The sequence below is a fragment of the Amphiura filiformis genome, chromosome 17 (assembly GCF_039555335.1).
Source record: "Amphiura filiformis chromosome 17, Afil_fr2py, whole genome shotgun sequence".
Classification (NCBI taxonomy): Eukaryota; Metazoa; Echinodermata; class Ophiuroidea; order Amphilepidida; family Amphiuridae; genus Amphiura; species Amphiura filiformis.
This window is the reverse complement of record NC_092644.1, coordinates 63,771,644-63,792,639: the sequence shown is the minus strand read 5'-3', so window position 1 is coordinate 63,792,639 and position 20,996 is coordinate 63,771,644. Positions and strand designations below refer to the sequence as shown.

The following is a 20,996-nucleotide window of genomic DNA, read 5'->3' as shown; positions in this document are numbered from 1 at the left end:
GACCTAAAATCAACTGTTATGTATAGTTTAAGTCTTCTTAAGTCTTTTGACACCATTTTGGAGTATTCAAAAATTTGGCCAAAAATTTCAAAATTTATATCTTCGTTTTCTGGCCAAATTTCGACCTAAAACAACTGTTATGTATAGTTCAAGTCTTCTACAATTTTTGACACTATTTTTGGACATCCAAAAACTTTTGCCAAAATGTACCAAATTTTGGATCTTCGTTATTTGGCCAAATTTCGACCTAAAATCAAACTCTGAAATGTATAGTTTAAGTCTTCTACAATCTTCTGACACCATTTTTGGACATCCGAAAAAATGTGGCCAAAAATGTCAAAATTTTGTATCTTCGTTATCTAACCACATTTTGACCTAAAACGATTGGTATGTATACTTAAAGTCTTCTTAAGTCTTTTGACACCATTTTTGACATCCGAAAATTTTGGCCAAAATACCCAAAATTTTGTATCTTCGTTATCTGGTCAAATTTCGACCTAAAAACAACTCTTATGTATACTTCAAGTCTTCTACATATATTTGACACCATGTTTGGACATCCAACGCTCTTCGGATCAAAATATTCTCCATTTTGTATCTTCGTTATTTGGCCAAATTTCGACCTAAAACAACTCTTATGTATTTCAGGTCTTCATAAGTCTTTTGACACCATTTTTGACATCCAAAATGTTGACCAAAATACTCAAAATTTTGCATCGTCGTTATCTGGCCAAATTTCGACCTAAAACAACTGTTATGTATAGTTCAGGTCTTCGTAAGTCTTTTGACACCATTTTTGGACATCCGAAAATTTTGGCCAAATTACTCAAAAATTTGGTATCTTCGTTATCTGGCCAAATTTCGACCTAAAAACAACTGTAATGTATAGTTCAAGTCTTCTACAATTTTTGACACTATTTTTGGACATCCAAAACTTTTGCCAAAATATACAAAATTTTGGATCTTCGTTATTTGGCCAAATTTCGACCTAAAATCAAACTCTGAAATGTATAGTTTAAGTCTTCTACAATCTTCTGACACCATTTTTGGACATCCGAAAAAATGTGGCCAAAAATGTCAAAATTTTGTATCTTCGTTATCTAACCACATTTTGACCTAAAAACGATTGGTATGTATACTTAAAGTCTTCTTAAGTCTTTTGACACCATTTTTGTACATCCGAAAATTTTGGCCAAAATACCCAAAATTTTGTATCTTCGTTATCTGGTCAAATTTCGACCTAAAAACAACTCTTATGTATACTTCAAGTCTTCTACATATATTTGACACCATTTTGTCATGGAGTCATTTGACATCATTTTTAGACATTGGACACCACATTAGACATTCGAAAATTTTGACCAAAAGATCTCAATTTTTTGACATTCGTTATTTCGCAGAATATCGACCTAAAACCGCTTTTCTACACAGATCACGTGTCCTGGAGTAAAATGACACCATTTTGACCTTCCCGAACATTTTTGACCCAAAAATTTGCATTTTAGACATTCGAGAGTAGAAATTAGACATTCGTGATTTCCGAAAATTGTCATATTTTATCACTTTTCTACATCGATCAAGTGCCATGGAGTCATCTGACACCACTTTTTGACATCAAAAAATTTTTGACCCAAAAAAATTCCGAGGTTAGAAAGTAGACATTCGTGATTTCCAAAAATTGCCATATAAAAACCACTTTTCCTCATCGATCGAGTACCATGGAGTCATCTGACACCACTTTTTGACATCAAACAATTTTTGACCCAAAAAATTGCATTTTTAGACATTCAAAATTAGAAATTAGACATTCGTGATTTCGCAGAATTTCGAGCTAAAAACCACTTTTCTACCAAGATCACGTGTCCTGGAGTAATATGACACCGTTTCTGACCTACCCGAACATTTTTTGACCCAAAAATTTGCATTTTTAGACATTCGAGGTTAGAAATTAGACATTCGTGATTTCCAAAAATTGTCATATAAAAAGCACTTTTCTACACCGATCAAGGGCCATGGAGTCATCTGACACCACTTTTTGACATCAAAAAATTTTTGACCCAAAAAATTGCATTTTTAGACATTCGAGATTTGAAATTAGACATTCGTTATTCCGCAGAATGTCGATCTAAAATCCACTTTCCTACACCAATCACGTGTCATGGAGTCATTGGACATCATTTTTGGACATTCGACACCACTTTAGACATGCGAAAAATTTTGACCAAAAAATCTCAATTTTTAGACATTCGTTTTTTCGCAGAATTTCGATCTAAAAACCACTTTTCTACACAGATCACGTGTCCAGGAGTAATACGACCCCATTTTTGACCTTCCCAAAAATATTTGACCCAAAAAATGCATTTTTAGACATTCGAGATTAGAAATTAGACATTCGTGATTTCCGAAAATTGTCATATAAAACCACTTTTCTACACCGATCAAGGGCCATGGAGTCATCTGACACCACTTTTTGGCATCAACAAATTTTGACCCAAAAATTGCATTTTTAGACATTCGAGATTTGAAAATAGACATTCGTTATTCCGCAGAATTTCGATCTAAAATCCACTTTCCTACACCGATCACTTGTCATGGAGTCATTGGACATCATTTTTAGACATTCGACACCACTTTAGACATTCGAAAAATTTTGACCAAAAAATCTCAATTTTAGACATTCGTTATTTCGCAGAATTTCGATCTAAAACCACTTTTCTACACAGATCACGTGTCCAGGAGTAATAATACGACACCATTTTGACCTTCCTGAAAATATTTGACCCAAAAAATGCATTTTTAGACATTCGAGATTAGAAATTAGACATTCGTGATTTCCGAAAATTAAAAACCACTTTTCTACACCGATCAAGGGCCATGGAGTCATCTGACACCACTTTTTGACATCAAAAAATTTTGACCCAAAAAATTGCATTTTTAGACATTCGAGATCTGAAATTAGACATTCGTTATTCCGCAGAATTTCGATCTAAAATCCACTTTCCTACACCAATCACGTGTCATGGAGTCATTGGACATCATTTTTAGACATTCGACACCACTTTAGACATTCGAAAAATTTTGACCAAAAATCTCAATTTTAGACATTCGTTATTTCGCAGAATTTCGATCTAAAAACCACTTTTCTACACAGATCACGTGTCCAGGAGTAATACGACACCATTTTTGACCTTCCCGAAAATATTTGACCCAAAAAAAATCATTTTTAGACATTCGAGATTAGAAATTAGACATTCGTGATTTCCGAAAATTGTCATATAAAAACCACTTTTCTACACCGATCAAGTGTCATGGAGTCATCTGACACCACTTTTGACATCAAAAATTTTGACCCAAAAATTTCATTTTAGACATTCGAGATTAGAAATTAGACATTCGTGATTTTCGAAAAGTGTCATATAAAACCACTTTTCTTCACCGATCAAGGGCCATGGAGTCATCTGACACCACTTTTTGACATCAAAAAATTTTGACCCAAAAATTGCATTTTAGACATTCGAGATTTGAAATTAGACATTCGTTATTCCGCAGAATTTCGATCTAAAATCCACTTTCCTACACCGATCACGTGTCATGGAGTCATTGGACATCATTTTTAGACATTCGACACCACTTTAGACATTCGAAAATTTTGACCAAAAAATCTCAATTTTAGACATTCGTTATTTCGCAGAATTTCGATCTAAAACCACTTTTCTACACAGATCACGTGTCCAGGAGTAATACGACACCATTTTTTTCTTTTCGAAAATATTTGACCCCAAAAATGCATTTTTAGACATTCGAGATTAGAAATTAGACATTCGTGATTTCCGAAAATTGTCATATAAAAACCACTTTTCTACACCGATCAAGTGCCATGTAGTCATCTGACACCACTTTTTGACATCAAAAAATGTTGACCCAAAATTTTTTATTTTTAGACATTCGAGATTTGAAATTAGACATTCGTTATTCAGCAGAATTTCGATCTAAAATCCACTTTTCTACACCAATCACGTGTCATGGAGTCATTGGACATCATTTTAGACATTCGACACCACTTTAGACATTCGAAAAATTTTGACCAAAAATCTCAATTTTAGACATTCGTTATTTCGCAGAATTTCGATCTAAAAACCACTTTTCTACACAGATCACGTGTCCAGGAGTAATATGACACCATTTTTGACCTTCCCGAAAATATTTGATCCAAAAAATTGCATTTTTAGACATTCGAGATTAGAAATTAGACATTCGTGATTTTTTTTTTTTTATAAAATTGCAAATCTATATAGGTGCTGGAGAGAAATAGCAATGTGATCAGTGAAAGCACACATTTTGTGGAAAATATAATAAGAATCTATTTGATATGCAAATCGCACGTTAATACTGCTTTAATATGAGTAGACCTAATATATACGCAGCTTTGATCAATATCATGATCATATGCGCATGTTTAGGCTTTATGCTGAACACATAATTTTAGTGCCCTTTACTACATGTATTATGTAACACTATTAAACATGTTTGGACCAGACCTTCAAAATGATGTAATTGTAATCCACTATGATCCCACCATGGTCCGACAGAGAAGGGACAAACTTGACCTGTATGGCCGTGTGTCTTGTATTTTGTACTTGTATATGGTGGTGCACAAGAGTGCACTATGTAGGCCTAGTGTGTATTTGATATGATAAAGGCCAAGTAAAATAAAAAAAACATGTTTCACATCCGGATTTTTGAAGAAAAAAAAAAAAGGTTGAGGAGGGGCTTTTTATTTTTATTGCAAAATCGGTGTAAATACCCATAATTAGAGCTGTTTTAGCGTACGCAATAATGCCTGGAAAAAGGAGGAGGCCTCTTTTTATTTGTTGTTCTGAGAGGTAGGCCCTCTCATTGAAGAAACCTCTAGGCCCTAAATATAATTGAAGAAATCTCAAAAAGGAAGCGGGAGGGGACGTGAAACATGTTTATTTTATGTTTTATTTGCCCTAATAATATGAGGATGAGAGGAAAACATCTGGGAAAGTATCTTAGTGCCTGATATTTTGGCTTATTTTCAATTAAAATTAAAGAAGTTTTTACAAACTGTTACCGTCTGTTATTTTCCACCAAGTTACGGGGCTGTGCCCCGGGGGGCTGTACAATAATTATGAACAGGGGGCAAAATCCGGGGGCACAATAACACAAATGACCATATGTATTTCCCCGGAAAGTTCCCCTTTTGGATTTCACAGCTCCGAAAGACCCCTTTATATTTGACCAAAATGACAGCTCTGAACCACCATTGATTTTGATAATTTCAGCTTTAAGAGAAACAAAAAAAATTGCTCATTCCGAAATCCTCATATTTCTGTATTTTCAGGCGATTTTTAACCAGAAAGCCAAGAAAGATCCTTAATTTTGACCCGGGAATTTTGACTGGTCGCAGCTCCAAAAGCCCCCATTTTTAATTGTTCGCTGCTCCAAAAGACCGCCTTTTACCGGTACGCCGACTTGAGGATGCCTCCTCCCTCGATGATGAGCATTTTAACATCACAGACTTATCCTGGGGGGAGCCCGAGGGAGGGCGTTCCGCCAATTTTACCCTCCCGGGATCATAATGCAGACGTCAAAGGAAGTTTTGCACCTACCCTCCTCAAGCCGTTCACCTTGGATTATACTCTTTAAAATTATTTTTAGGCAACAAAATTTTCTGTAGTTTCCTGCATAACCCGTCCCCTTGGTGGAGCCCGAGGGAGGGGGTTCCCCCTGGAGTCGAGAAAATTGGGCAAAAATGTCGCAATCGCCCATTTTAAAAATTATGATCATTTTCTTCTGTAATGCTTCATTTACCAGTCCGGTGGAGGGGTGGCCTGAGGGTTCCCTGGGAGTCAATGATGGCAAAATCGACCATTGTCACAATACTAGAATCTGTACTCGCCTGAAACAATGGTAAGTGGTAAAAATCTTGTTTTTCGAAGTTAATTAACTGATTAATTTAATTGAAAGTGACAAAATAAGACAAATTGTACAGACCTTCAATTTGTTTCTACTTTCGCTTGAAATTACAACATGTATCCACCTATACATTATACTCTCTTAACCCTATTAAATGGCATACCTATTGCAAAAATAAGTTTAACTCCATTCGAAGAGAATAATTACTACATTACAAGTTGACACTCGTTGTTTCTCCTGAAAAAAAGAGAATTTGTGTTGGTGCCCTAATATATATGAGGATGAGAGGAAAACATCTGGGAAAGTACCTTAGTGCCTGATATTTTGGCTTATTTTCAATTAAAAGTAAAGAAGCTTTTACAAACTGTTACCGTCTGTTAATTTCCACCGAATGCTCGTACGGGGAGCCCTGAAATTTTTATCAACTTTTACTTCAAATAGTATGAAATGGAATGAATGTTTGCGCACTACGCGCACGTATCTCATAACATTGGGCCGAACTAATGATCACTATCAAATTTTGTTGTTACTCTCCTCCCGACAAAATTCAGGTACGTTCCTGATTTCAACTCTTTACCATTGGGCCCCGGGCCCCGTGATATTTTGCTGACAGGGCCCTTTTCCTTAAATCCGCCTCTGAGGTCAATGTCAAGCAGCTCTAGTTGTAATTATGCTCATGACTGGAGACAGTTTTGTTAATACAAGAGCATTGCCTCTATCATGCCACATGCATCTGTTTTCCATAATTTACATAAATTCGATTTTTTTATGTTTCTGTTTTGTAAATGTGAAACTGCTTGTGAATTTTTGTCATTACTAACAAATAATTTCCAAATGTTTGCTTATCGGTTGATCTACAAAACAAAACATGGAGGGATTTGATATTGTGTCATATATCTAAAAACATGAGGGATATCCACTCCCCTTGTCCCCCGGGATTTATGTCTCCCTGTCTCCCGGGATTGATGCCCATGTTTGCAGTTATTATCTCACCATTTGAGGGAGGAATAGTTATTTTAAATTTGGTAAATTTGATTCGCTATAAACAGCAGCCGTAGCGATAAATTAAAGATAATCGTCAAAGATGTACTTAAAATTCAGCAAATTTACTATAATATAGCCTAAACACGCTCATATTGCCACGATTCAGATCTACACATCACATCATTGCAAAACTCTTTGTACACAGCTGGTCCGAATGACGTTTTCTACACGTCAGCACAGAGGATGATTTAAGGAAGCCCCATCATGCACTGTAAAAGTGTTATCACTAGAGTTTCAACTGCCACTTTACTTTCCAAATCCCATTGAACTCTGTGCAAAAGATGTTGTTTTAGAATTGCCCGTGTGTCATTATTACTTGGTCGATTTCAGGTCTAAGGTGATGTATGCATGAAGGATAATTCACACCTTCTGTAGATAACATAAAATGTGAAATCGACCAACCTTTTGAAGGTGATTTTATTGTAAATATATCTGTCCAAATTCAAATTTAACCATGCACGTGTGTATGCAGTGGGCGGGCAGTGGTGTCATGTTCACTCACACAGCTGTGCTAACCGCAAGACTTGCTGGGAAGTGCTTAAATCATCCTCTGACGTCAGCATAAGCTAGCATAGTCGACAATACAAACTCAACAACACGGATCTTACATTATTTAACATTTACATTAATTTATCCATAAAATAGACATTATCAAAGTATTTAATTGATCGTTTATGTGAATATTTCTACATGTAACAGTTGTTTGTCTTTGATGTCACTACAGCATCATTTAAACAGAATTAATGGTCAACATCTGTTGCGTGTTATTGTCAAAAAGAACGCACGTAGATATTGTTGAAGGGTTAAATGTTTTCCCTATCAACGTGCATGGGTTCATGTAATAATGTAATATTTACATATTACATGAGTCTTACATATTGAGTCAGGTCTTTTTAACAAACTGTAACGGTTATCACATTATCATTACTGTGTAGCATTAAAAATTAAATAAAAAAATAAAAAAGTTACAAAACTCACCAGAAATATGTCAGATTTATAATAAGTGGCTAGAAAACCATAGAATAAATAATAGTAAAAAAAACACCACAATTTTCTCATGTACTGTATACTTCTTACTAGTTTAATATAATTGAAAGACATAAAGAAAGCTTTATAAAAAATTATATAATTATTTTAGCATAAGCATAATTATTAACTAATTTGTTGTATTAAAAAAACAATGATAACCGTCAGTCCAGATATTTGTTTACATTAATTAGTGTCTTCCTAAATTTATCAAAAAAGTTACAGCTGAAGAACAGCCTGGAAGTGTAGGGCCTACGACAGTTCAAACAAGTCAATTAATGCAATAAAAAAACGTTCATTTCAGGCAATTATCACAAATCAAATAAAGAAAAACCAACCATATTATTCTCAAGTTTGCCATGCATAGAATATTTTATCATGATAATGCTCATCACAGACGGGATAATTATAATTTAATTTCAGTTGACAATAGTCGACATATCAACACCAACGAGAGTCGTAAGTTTTCAAGTACCAGTATTTCAGGTTGTGTAAGCCGGTGAAGAAAGCATAGCTTTCTAGCACACCACTCTTCGTCATACATAAATTCTCGCAGCCATATTTCCCTAACATAATATGAAATTTAAAAAAAGGAAATTAAATTTCGGCAGAGGTGGGCTTGAACCCACGCTGCAATGCGCCGCTATCATGTATGCAGTAACGTACCATATTTTGGAATTGTATATGTTTAAAAACATTAATGTGTATAGCGCTCAATTCAGGCGGCGGATGACACGATCGAGCCAGCAACTTGTGAAACCGCCCGGCCGTATGGCATTTTCCAATATACTCGGTTAGTTTTGTGGGGTTCATTATCGAACCCCAACGGTTTTAGCTTGTATTTATATTATTTATCAACATAGGCCTATTTGTTTGTGATATTTCAAGCGTTTTAAAATTTCAAAATAATCCCATTCAATTACACGGTTGACGATGAAAATTTACTGAATTTAGAGAATGCAATGCGGCCACCACCTGGCTCAATTGTTGATAACTGCGTGTTCTACATACAGAAATCCGACAATAAAATGGGCAGCTATACATGCACAATACATTATCGATTTGAACGCACGTGCTATACTCCAATATTATACCGGGTCAGTATGGAGCCTACCATTTTTCGTACGGTCTGGATTTTTGCAATTTATAGGAGAAGTCCTTGTAGGTCCTCAAAATTTTCTCCCAGATATTGGCGATTAGATTCCCATAAAGACGAAACAGTAATTTTTAGTGGGGACTTTACATAGTTAATTTCCACTAAATTCAGAAAAAATATTTTGGCGTATATAAAATTGAAATAAAATTCTCTGCTTTCTAAACCACATAAACTGTAGCACCATTGGGTATCATGAATCGTCATACATGATGTACAGTTAATATTCAAATATTTTTTATACATATGATGCTTCAGTTTTTACACACAAAATATTTCATTGAAAACCCTCCCACTCGGCTCTTTTAACAAGGTAATCAGGCTTCCTCAGCATGTGCAAGAAAAGAGCATCAAAATGTCTTCTTATTCTAGCAGCCTTTTAGAAATACTGGTGAACGGCGTCCACTGCTGTAGCTTTCTAGTAGTTGCTAGTGGCCAAGCATACAACTCGACGCGGTGGCAAGCTAACGACGAATGGCTCGTGGTCACCACGAAAGTGGGAGGCGATAATGTGCAGACTCGCCTTATAGCCGGTTTCTATTGTTCTAAACATTGTGGAATGCAGTTCAACCGCCACTAACTGCCGGTCAACCGGCTGTTGAGTTTTGAAGCCACCCATAAACTATTATCAGCTAACACACTATGCATTACAATGTACTAAAATGAGCAAAAACGCAAGAAGCCATGTCCAGGGGGTAAAATGCCCGAATCAAACGAAATAAAGGTTATTTTCCCACTCACACAATGTCACTACAATTATTTCCACAAGTATTTTAAAACTTTGGTCAGAGATCACCCATCTACTCCTAGGGTAGAGAACCTAGGGTTAGGGTAAGACTTAGGGTTAGACTTCGGTAAGACTTAGGATTAGGGTAACTTAGGCTTAGGGTTAGTTTAGGCTTAGGTTTAGGTTTAGGGTTAGGGTATAGGTTAGGTTAGGGTTAAGTTTAGGATTAGGGTTAAATTAAGGTTAGGGTATAGGTTCGAGTTAGGGTTAAGGTTAGGGGTTGGGTTAGGGGGGTTCGGGTTCTTGTTTGGGTTTGTTCAGGGTTAGGATTAGACGCGAACAACTCCTGAGAACCTAGGGTTAGGGTAAGGCTTAGGGTTAGGCTTCGGTATAGGATTATGGTTAGACTTCGGCTTATGGTTAGTTTAGGCTTTAGTTTAGGCTTAGGGTTACGGTTATGGTTAAGTTTAGAATTAGGGTTAGAATTCGGGTTTGGGTCAGGGTTAGGGTTAGACACGAGAACAACTCCTAAGAACCTAGGGTTAGGGTAATACTTCGGTTTAGGATTAGGTTTAGGGTTAGGGGTAGGCTATGGGTTAGGATTATAGGCTAAGGGTTAGGCTTAGCGTTGGGGCAAGGGTTAAGATCAGGGTCATGGTTAGGGTTCGGGTTTGACCCCGGAAGAACACCTAAGAATCTTAACCTGTTGTCAAAACTTGACCTTAATACTGATAGCCTTATAATTGGCGCTATATAGGCACAATTATACTCGATGGTGCCTACGTTAGGCTCGGGTTAGGGTAAGGGTTCGGGTAAGGGTTAGGATTAGGGTTAGGGCATGAGTTAAGGTTAGGGTTAGGTTTAAGGGTTAGGTTAAAGATCAGGGTATGGGTTAGGGTTAGGGTTATGGTTATTGTTGTGGTTAGGCTTAAATTTAGGACTAGGATTAAGGGTAGGGTTTGGCTCATTGTTGGACTTAGTATTAGGGTCAGGATATAGGTAAAGGGTTAGGGTTAGGCGTGGGGTTATGGTTATGGTTACTGTTAGGTTAAGGCTTAAGTTTAGGGTTAGGGTTAGGGTTAAGGTTTGGGTTAGGGTTCGGGTAAGGGTTATTTTTAGACGCCGGAACAACGCCTAAGAAACTAGGGTCAGGGTAAGGATTAGGGTTACGGTTAAGGTTAGAGTTCTGGTCAGGTTTGGGGTTAGACGCCGGAACAACTCCTAATAACCTAGGGTTAAAGGGACCATTGAAAGAAAATATGATTTGGTATCAAAATAAAGCCCATAAAATATAGAATCAATATCTAAAACAATTGAGGAACTAACTATTTTAGAAATAAAAATACAATGAAAACAACGTACTCGATTTACCCCTTCCGACGTTACATCGCGCGTCATTTATCAAAAGTAGAAAATTGGGCGCTTTCCTGATGATGCCGGATAATTTAACAACAGCGATCGCGATCTAAATATCGGATGCAATAATCATGATAATACAACCACTTATAATTATTTAAAGGTAAAGTAAAAATAAAATTCCAGTTGATTGTCCACATGTTATCAAAAAGAGGAAGTGGAGGGCCATTTTATTTATCATTTATTAGTTATTTTTTACAATGCAAATGGAACATTTAGGCCGGCCTATGTATTATTCCCGGACATTATTACTAGTTGTGTAATTTGTAGAGGAGGATGATAGGATCGAGGCTCTTGTTATATGTTATTTGATGGTTTTCTGAGAGGATGATTAAAACAAAGCCTCTAAATTGATATGCTTATTGGACAGAAGCAAATATAAACTATTGACAATATTATTAACTTTTGAAATATTAAAAAAAGAAGTTTTCCTTATAATAAAGAAAATAGCATTAAACATTTCAGACTCCCTCAATTGCAATGCCATGCGAAAGGAAGCGGCGGGGACGATCAATTGTTTTGTTTTTAATCATCATCAAGCATGCAGCTTCCTATTTTACTTACCGGGGTATTCATAAATTCAACCCCGGTCAACATGACTAAGATATGATTTCGATGACTTTATGTAGTAGGCCCTACATGGCATATATAAAACCATAAAACTAATTATGAGTATGCCTATAGACCTATGATATATATTATCATATCATGGGTATTATTATTATAGGCCTATGTATTTTTTCCGTAGGACCTACCTAAAAAAATATTCAAGAGAAGATTATTTTTTCCAAAACCTGACAATTGGTATAAAAAGCTTTTTCTTCCATAAGTTAACTTTCAAAAGTGCTTATTTTCATACCCCAAACAATGCAAAGTAGGCCTAGGCCCTTTTATTTTACAAATTTATTCCCCTATAGGCCTACCATGTGTTATACGGGAGACTTGCCAATATTATTTGAGCCGTTGGCACTGGGGCAGTAGCTGAACGGCAGATGAAGAAGTTGGTTCAGAAGAACATGACATGCAAGCTTTTCTTGAAATAAATTACGAGGAGCCCCTACAAACATACATAGGCCGAACATGTTCAAAAAGCCTATATGCTACAAACATAATGGGAAATACTATAGGCCTACACTTATTTTAATCCATGGATGGTTAGGACCGGGGTAGGCCTAGGCTATGCGAAATTGATGTCAGTCATTTCCGAAATATCCAGCCAGGCGCGCTGTATTTTACAAGATTTACCCAATCAACATAAACTTTGTAACTGTAGGCCTACCTTTGATAAAACGCTCGGACACTTTGCACTTTCAAGTTGAGATTGGATTAGGCCTATAAGCATTTTTGATTGATTGATTGATTTTTGGTACTATAAGAATAACATACAAATTACACTACATATACAGTATTATTATAACAAAATAAAATATATTGCACATCAAAATTGTATAACGAAATTACAAATCAACACAAGTACCAAGGATAGCCCAAAAGCCTTGGGAAAAGCTTATTTCCATTGGGGTCCTTTACAAGCAAGAGAAAGATAGGAACAAACTGCCATACAAAAACAAGAACAGAGACAACGTGCACAAAGGACGCAAAAAGCAGAAATGTGAGACCAGCTCAAACCCTCAAAATCAAATGGGCCCTTGATCAGCTAAAAACTGTTTGACAGATTGTTTGTACAATTTAAAATCATTGATGTTCTTGATTTCATTTGGCAGTGAGTTCCAATGATGAATTGCACTATTAAAGAAAGTGAGGCTATTTTGGCCCTTGGAGTGAGGAACCTTAAAGTTGAATGGACTACCCCTGGTACTGTAATTATGAAGAGATGATACTCTAGTAAAATGCATTTTCATATATTCAGGACAACAGTTATGGAAAATTTTAAAAACATGACTAAGTTTTAATTGAACTACTCTGTCTTGACTTGATAGCATACCCACCAAATCCAATTCTTTCTGCCCAATATGAGTACGTGGCCCCACATCCAAAATAAAACGAACGATCTTGTTTTGCATAATTTGTAATTTGTTTTTGTAGTTTTTAGATAACCCTGTATACCATGAAGAACATGCATAATCGAAATGACAAAGAATTAAAGCTGAACACAGTGTCTTGCGTGTTTTCATGCATAAAAAGTCTGCATGTCTGTACAAGAATTTGAGTCTCCCGTTTGCTTTTTTGATAATATTAGAAGCAATTGATTCACCGGAAAGAGTGTTATCGAGGGTGACCCCTAAATATTTCACAGACAGAGAGGTATTAATTAGCTCCCCATTGCAAGCAACAGTAAAACTATCAACTGAATTTAGCTTCCTTTTGGTACCAAATAAGATGGCCTCAGTTTTACCAAGATGAAGGAGAGCTTATTATCTATCATCCATTGCCTCAGACTCAGTTTATCAGCAATCTTTTGGGGATCTTTATCAGAAACAAGCAAGACACTGTCATCAGCGTATAAAAGTGATTTGCAGTCGACACTGGTGGGCATGTCATTCACATAGCAGAGAAAGAGGAGTGGACCAAGGATACTGCCTTGCGGAACTCCACAGGAAATATCAAGTGGGGCAGAATCAACCTGGTTGACATTGACGATTTGCCTCCTACAAGATTTAAACCACTCAACCGAGGACACTCCCAAGGCCTCTAATTTTTTCAAAAGAATGACATGGTCAACAGTGTCGAAAGCCTTTTGCAGATCAATCAAAACCATACCAGTAAAATTGCCAGAAGCGGTCTGACTATGAATATAGTCAGTAAGGTGAGTCAAACATGTGTCCGTTGAGAAAAGCCCCCTAAATCCAGACTGGAAGCTGTAAAGGATGTTATTCTTTGTTAAGTAGTTCTCAAGCTGGACATAGACGGCCCTCTCAAGGATCTTGGAAGTAACAGTAAGAATGCTCACAGGACGATAGTTACCAACTTCTGTTCTTACATTTTTCTTAAAAAGTGGTTTAACACGAGCCACTTTAAATTCGGTTGGAACTGAACTTGAACTGATAGATAAATTGATAATGTGCGTTAAATGATCTTTGATGACCAAGGCTCCATCCCTAAGAAATCTTGCTGGGATACCATCGAGCCCAGTACTTTTAGATATGTTTAATGAACAGAGTTCTTTAAAAACAAAATCAGAAGTGATGGATGAGAGTCTAAAACTGTTTGGTTTCACATCCTTTTCTTTATAAAATTTTTATAAACTTCAGACTCAGTCGAAAAAAGACCTTTCGATGGTGGGAGATCTTTCACTAGGTTGCCAGCAACAGTAGTGTAAAAATCATTAAAACAATTGGCGACTTTTTTAGAATTAAAACACTTCTCACCATTCACAGTTAAAACAATTTGAGAATGATCTTTACCTTTGGAGCTGTAGCCAAGAGATTTAAATTGTTTCCAAAGACCTTTAGGATTGTTTTTGTTTTCTTCAATTTTGTTAGAAAAAATATGAAGCTTTTGCCTTTTGATATCCCGTTGAATTTGATTTCTGATTTTACAGAACTTTGTGTAAACCTCAGGATTGTTATCATGTTTAAAATTGTGCAAAAGCTTATCTCTTGTACGGATGTTATCCAAGATGTCATTATTCATCCATGGTTCGGTTTTATTTTTATTCGAACCTCTTTGACAGGAGCTATTTTGTCAATGACACTCAACAAGTTCATTTTAAATACATTCCAAGCAGAATCCACATCACTGCAATAAACATGTGACCAGTCAGTATCAGTCAGTGCAACCAGCAGATCATCTTTGCTGTAATTCTTAAGAGAACGCACGTTGACCACGTTGTGTTTATTGAACTTCACCTTCTTTGTCTTTCTAGTGCAATAAATAAGAAACTGATGTTCCAAAATTTTGAAATTGTTGGCTAAAATTTTTGAATGTCCAAAAATGGTGTAAAAATACTCGAGAACACTTGACCGATGCATAAAAGTGGGTTTTAGGTCGAAATTCGCCCAAATAACGAAGTTCAAAAATTTTGAAATTTTTGGGCCAAAATTTTGAAAGTCCAAAACGGTCTCAAATGACTCCAGTACCCTTGATCGATGCAGAAAAACGATTGAAAGTGTAATATTCAACGTAATAACGAATGTCTAATCTCTAATCTCTAATCTCGAGCCAACTTCACCGTGCCTGTATATCCTCATGTCAGAAATTGCCATGATAGTATGACGAATCCACTAGTTCTGCAACAGCCACGCATGGCGATTTTGTTCGAGAAAAGCCGATCGACTCAGGCTAAGCACACATCAGGTTACGATAAAAATATACGTTTCTTTCCCATTACATTTATCAGATGAAATGATTCATTTTTACGATCTACGCATGCTCATTACCCTCTTTAACGTTGCCACCTCAAGCAAATTCGATTTTTTTGGGTCAATTTTTGTTTGAAAGACTCGACTTTCATCAATAGGCCTACAATGACAATAGGTTTAGCCTGGATATTTTGAAAGACAGCACTCATAGCTGAAATAATTGCATCGCTGAGCTATTAGCAATTGCTTTTTAGCCAATGTTTGGTTTTTAACCAATTGCTCAGAGTTTAGTATAAGCTTATTTTGTAATAGAAGCTACCGTACTTTTAGCAGCCGGCGCCCGGCGGACAGTTTATATAAAGACACGTCCTTTGAAGCCTATACAAAATAATTCTTTACCTGGCGTGGACGATGTGCGATAAGAATATTATCGAATGATAAAATAACGAAAGCGAGGGCAAGAAAGCCGTGATTGGTGTTCACCCCACCCATACCTCGGCACTTCAAGACAGGCATGCATTTCTTTTGTGATTCGACATTTATCACACATAAATTGCTGATTTTGTCTTTCAAAGATGCATGTTATGCATTGAGTAGGCCTATTATGAAGTCAACCATGACGCGTGAGTTAATCCAAAATATATGGATGGCGGATACCTTCAAAATACGCCTAAGAATACGCCTAAGAATACGCCTAACCTTAGGCGTCTAAGATGCAATCTTAGACGTCTAAGATGCATTCTTAGGCGTCTAAGATGCAATCTTAGGCGTCTAAGAAATTCGCGGTAGACTTAAATCAACGAATCACAGGACCAGACATCCCAAACAACCAATCATCTTAGGCGTATTCAATTATTGACCAATGAAATCTTAGACGCCTAAGATTTTACACGCCTAAGAATTCTTACACGTCTAAGATTGACCATTTAACCGTGACTAGTGATGGACGGTATCGCAAATTCGATCAAAACGTACAACGGACGCTGTGCGTTAGAGAATATTTCGAACAATGGCTGGGTGGTATGTTTTTAATAAACTCATTTTCTCTCCATAGACATGGGCGTCAATCCAAAAGAGAAAGGGGTGATGGGGTGGGAGGGGGATAGGGTACATGTTCTCCCACCTTTCGCCACAATGGCCCATTGTTTTGTTCTTTTCAGCCACTTTTTGACAATTCAGGCGGAACAATGTATTTTTACACAATTACACAAAGGCTTTTTTTCATTTGAACATAATCTAGCAGTTGATGTTGTTGTTGCAAACTGATAAAACAATAATTTGTTTTAAATATTTTGTTTTTCTGATGACTTGCAGTTAATGTAAGATTTCTATTTGTGTGGCTATACATGTAGTGTAAATGATGATGATGATGTTCTTATTGTTGTTGTTGTTGTTGTTGTTGTTGTTGTTGTTGTTGTTGTTGTTGATGATGATGATGATGATGATGATGATGATGATGATGATGATGATGATGATGGTGATGAGGGATTAAATTTAGTATGAAATCTTCCCCCCCCCCACCCCCACAACCACCCATTCATTGTTGTTTTGATACTGAGATAGGAACGGACTAGTATTGGCTCCAACATTGATGGGGGGGGGGAGGGGGTTGTAAGCAATATGAAACATTAATGTTTGCCACTCATGTTACCTGTAATGTTTAAACAAAGAGCACGTGTCTATGGTGTCACCCTTCTCACTTTTCATGAATATGTTTTTTCTTAACACGTATGCTATAACTGAACCAAAAAGACCTCATCTCCAAATACACAGTTAAGAGACCTCGATACCTACATTCAACAAGAAAGTTAACCTGACGGTGTAGGGTATGATGCGTTTATATCCAATACGTTCAGAGGTCAAGTTATTACTGCACACACATTATAAGGTCAACCAACTATGTCTTTATAATTCGAACAGCGTGTGACATATTTTCGCCAAGGCCACCGGGCCAAGGCCAAATCGTCTTTTATAATTGAAGAGATCAGATATGCATAATTTCAGTCTGCAAAGTGCAAGAAGACAATTGGTCAAATTTTCTATGTTAAAAATAGAATCATGGAGGTATATAAATATATGCTAGGCATGTTTGTTCCTCTTTGTTGTTTGTATATTAATTTTCATCATCATCATCATCATAATCATCATCATCATCATTTATCATCATCATCGTCGTCGTCGTCGTCGTCGTCGTCGTCCGCCGCCGTCATCATCCTCATCAACATTAATACCTGACTACTACTAGCCACACCAAAACAGCACACCAAACCAACGAAAATAAAATCAAACCAATTGATCAATTTTGCTGCAAGTCCACAGAGAAAATCACATTGGTGATACCGTCCATCACTAAAATATCAATCTTAGACGTGTAAGAATTCTTAGGCGTGTAAAATCTTAGGCGTCTAAGATTTCATTGGTCAATAATTGAATACGCCTAAGATGATTGGTTGTTTGGGATTTCTGGTCCTGTGATTCGTTGATTTAAGTCTACCGCGAATTTCTTAGACGCCTAAGATTGCATCTTAGACGCCTAAGAATGCATCTTAGACGTCTAAGATTGCATCTTAGACGCCTAAGGTTAGGCGTATTCTTAGGCGTATTTTGAAGGTATCCGCCATCCATAAAATAGTTTCATAACGTTTAAAAAAATCAAAGGATTGCTCTTCACATCCTGACTTATGATAATTATTGACTTTATAAGTTGAAAAATCCTTCTGCAGGAGTTTCGTTTTTGGATGACAGCTCCTCGTTCATGGGACTTTTGCTGTAATTAGTAGAACTCGCTCTAGTTGTCGTCTCTTTAGATATTCTTGACATCGTGGCGTCATGAGGAGTAGCCTGGGCAGGTACTGATTGGATTTGAACCTGGTGCCTGTGTTTGAGTTCATCCAAGCATCTTCTTCGGCCTTCCATTTTCTTTCTGACGTCATCATGTTCCCCAAAAGATGCTCCACGTAGTGCACTTATCGGAAGAAACCTAGACATTGCGCAAGCTAAAAACTGCTTTCGAAACAATGTCTCCTCGTCTACAGGTTTATCACGTTGTCCAGGCTGAAACACAGTGGACTGTAACTTGTTTGTTACGGGGTGCGTTTTATGTTTACGTTTATTACGAGGGACAATTTCCCAAGCGATTGTTGGCTCGCATTTCTTACACCGGGCCCTCCTCGTCGCTGACAACGGTTTGTAAGGCTGTGCATCAGAAGAGCTCCACGCTGGCTTCTTAGCTGTCATAGAACCATTATAACCTGCTGCGGGGTTCGAACTCGGGACCGTCCCCCAAGTAACAGATTGTCGCCCAGTACTTGGTCGAGACGCAGCGCTCTTTTTCCTAGAAGGAGTTCGGTGTAGTGGTTCTAACGAAGCCGATTCATGAATACTTAGTCGACTCGGTGCATGTTCAGCAGATTGCTCTTCAGTCTGAAAGATTCCCGAAACGTCATTAACGCGGGTTCGACTCCGGCGTCTTAAACCAGTTTCTTCATTTTCATGACCACAACAGGCAGATTTTCTCCCGTCGGAATAATCATCAAATCCGCGCACAAAATTCTGACGACTGTCTCCTCTGAAATATTGGGCACTACTTACACGGAAATTCTCCCCGAGAGTTGATTTCTCCGGGGGTGCCGCTCTTTCATGTTCACAACCAGGCACCACGTGAAGCTCGGAATCAGTAAGAACATTTTTAATGGGCACGGTAAAACTTTTCATTCTTTTTAACGACTTACGCCTGGACCCTCTCAATCGAGCGTCAGCACTATTCTTTTGATCTTTTACCATATGGTCTCCGATTTCTATTTCTAGTTTCCCAGCAGCAATTTCACACTGCCTTTCGAACAAGTTAGTAAGATTCTCCAAAAAGAGTTCTTGTTCTTGGTCTAGTTCTCTGGCGCGATAACTTCTGGATTTTTCCAGGTGGTGAAGTTCTTTGTCCCTAAGTGCATCGAATCTCCTATCTACTCGCATAGATTTCCACATGGTATTCATATGTCGACGGGCGCAATATGATCTTGCATCTTTGTAAAGAAGCGATTCTGATTTGGATGTAGCTGCCATCTTGTTGCAGTATCTATAAAAAATCATAATGATAAAATGTCAAAAATGATATGCGGCAAACGATAAAGACAAGCAACAATGCTATTGGCTGAGCACACAGCAAGCTCTCTCAGACCAGTATAAATAACTCGGGACTTGTAATCACAGACCCAACAGACATATCAAATGAAATCCCGATATTTACACTTGTTTTTTGAGCCTAAACTATATGATTTATAAAGAATATTGTTAATTGTTCGTTTGTGTAAGTTTTTTTTAATGTGAGCCTTAGGGTCTGTAACTCATTTAAGGAGAGACTGAAGTTGTAAAGTGTATGTGCATCTTCCATTTTAGCCGAAAAACGCTATGTTTTTGGCCAAAATAGCCTACAAAAAATGAAAAATTTGACGCGCTTCACGCGCACTGGCCTGTTATATAGCAAATTTCAGCTTTAATTTGGGCTAAAATAGTCTATAGTTAAAAATTATCGCGCGCTTCGCGCGAAAATGTCCTAGTATAATCTAAAAACGTGGCCCAGAGTGCACATGCCTTCCTGACGGTCCGTTTGGGGCTTCCAAATTTTGGCCTGGCCCAGGGCCCCAAAAAGGTAAATCCGGCCCTGAACCTATTGCACCATTTTACAACTTCAGTCTCCTTAAGCCCATGCATCTCACACTCACAGTTTGGCAACATGTATTGATAGCAAAATTTTTTAAAAAAATAAGTAAACTTTTCTTACCTTTTAGTATAAAGAATGCGTGTTAAGATGTCGCTTTGGGTAAATGTCTTCTCTGATGTTATCCAACTTTGCTTACTGGTTGTTATAATTATTAAAATCGCAATGAAATCACCGTTGTTTTACAGCTGAACTTCGTTATTACGGCTATGTCTGTCTGGTTTATACAGTCTAATGTTTATGACGGTTGCCAAGTAGTAGAGAGCTGTTGAAGTCAGTAGATATCCATGTAAAAGATTTAAAATAGGCTATATGATGAAACCAGCTGCATTTTGTGCATGGCCCGCAGCTGATTGATGCTGTGTATTCATCATCATGCATAGGCCTATTCATCCACTGAAAGTCACCCGGTTCTTTTGTCTTAATGTTTATATCCATTTCATCGCATAATACCTGTTGTCGCACTTAAATGTATTCTATATATATATATAAAAATAAAGGTTGCAGTGCCACCTTCAGCAATGACCTTTTTTTTAAAAAATATTTCACTGACTCCAGTGCAATAGCGGGCAAACTTACAAGGGGATAAGATAAATGATGGTAGGCTATACACTATTTCACCACCAGGATGCCCACTATTGAAGAGCGCAAAAAGTTGCAGTTTCTGCTAAAATGTACTAAATTTTGACCTACTAGAACAGACCAAATTAAGGT

General features: G+C 37.2%; 1 protein-coding gene across 1 annotated transcript; it reads right to left on the bottom strand.

Moving 5' to 3' along the window:
* Positions 1-18,012: 18,012 nt before the first annotated feature.
* LOC140138152 (uncharacterized) lies at positions 18,013-20,541 on the bottom strand. The gene is made up of 2 exons (XM_072160084.1): positions 20,346-20,541; positions 18,013-19,640 (listed from the first exon to the last, which is right to left on the bottom strand). Exon 2 carries the CDS (start codon positions 19,625-19,627, stop codon positions 18,266-18,268), a length of 1,362 nt encoding a protein of 453 aa, XP_072016185.1. The 5' UTR covers positions 19,628-19,640; positions 20,346-20,541; the 3' UTR covers positions 18,013-18,265.
* Between the last annotated feature and the right edge of the window lie 455 nt (positions 20,542-20,996).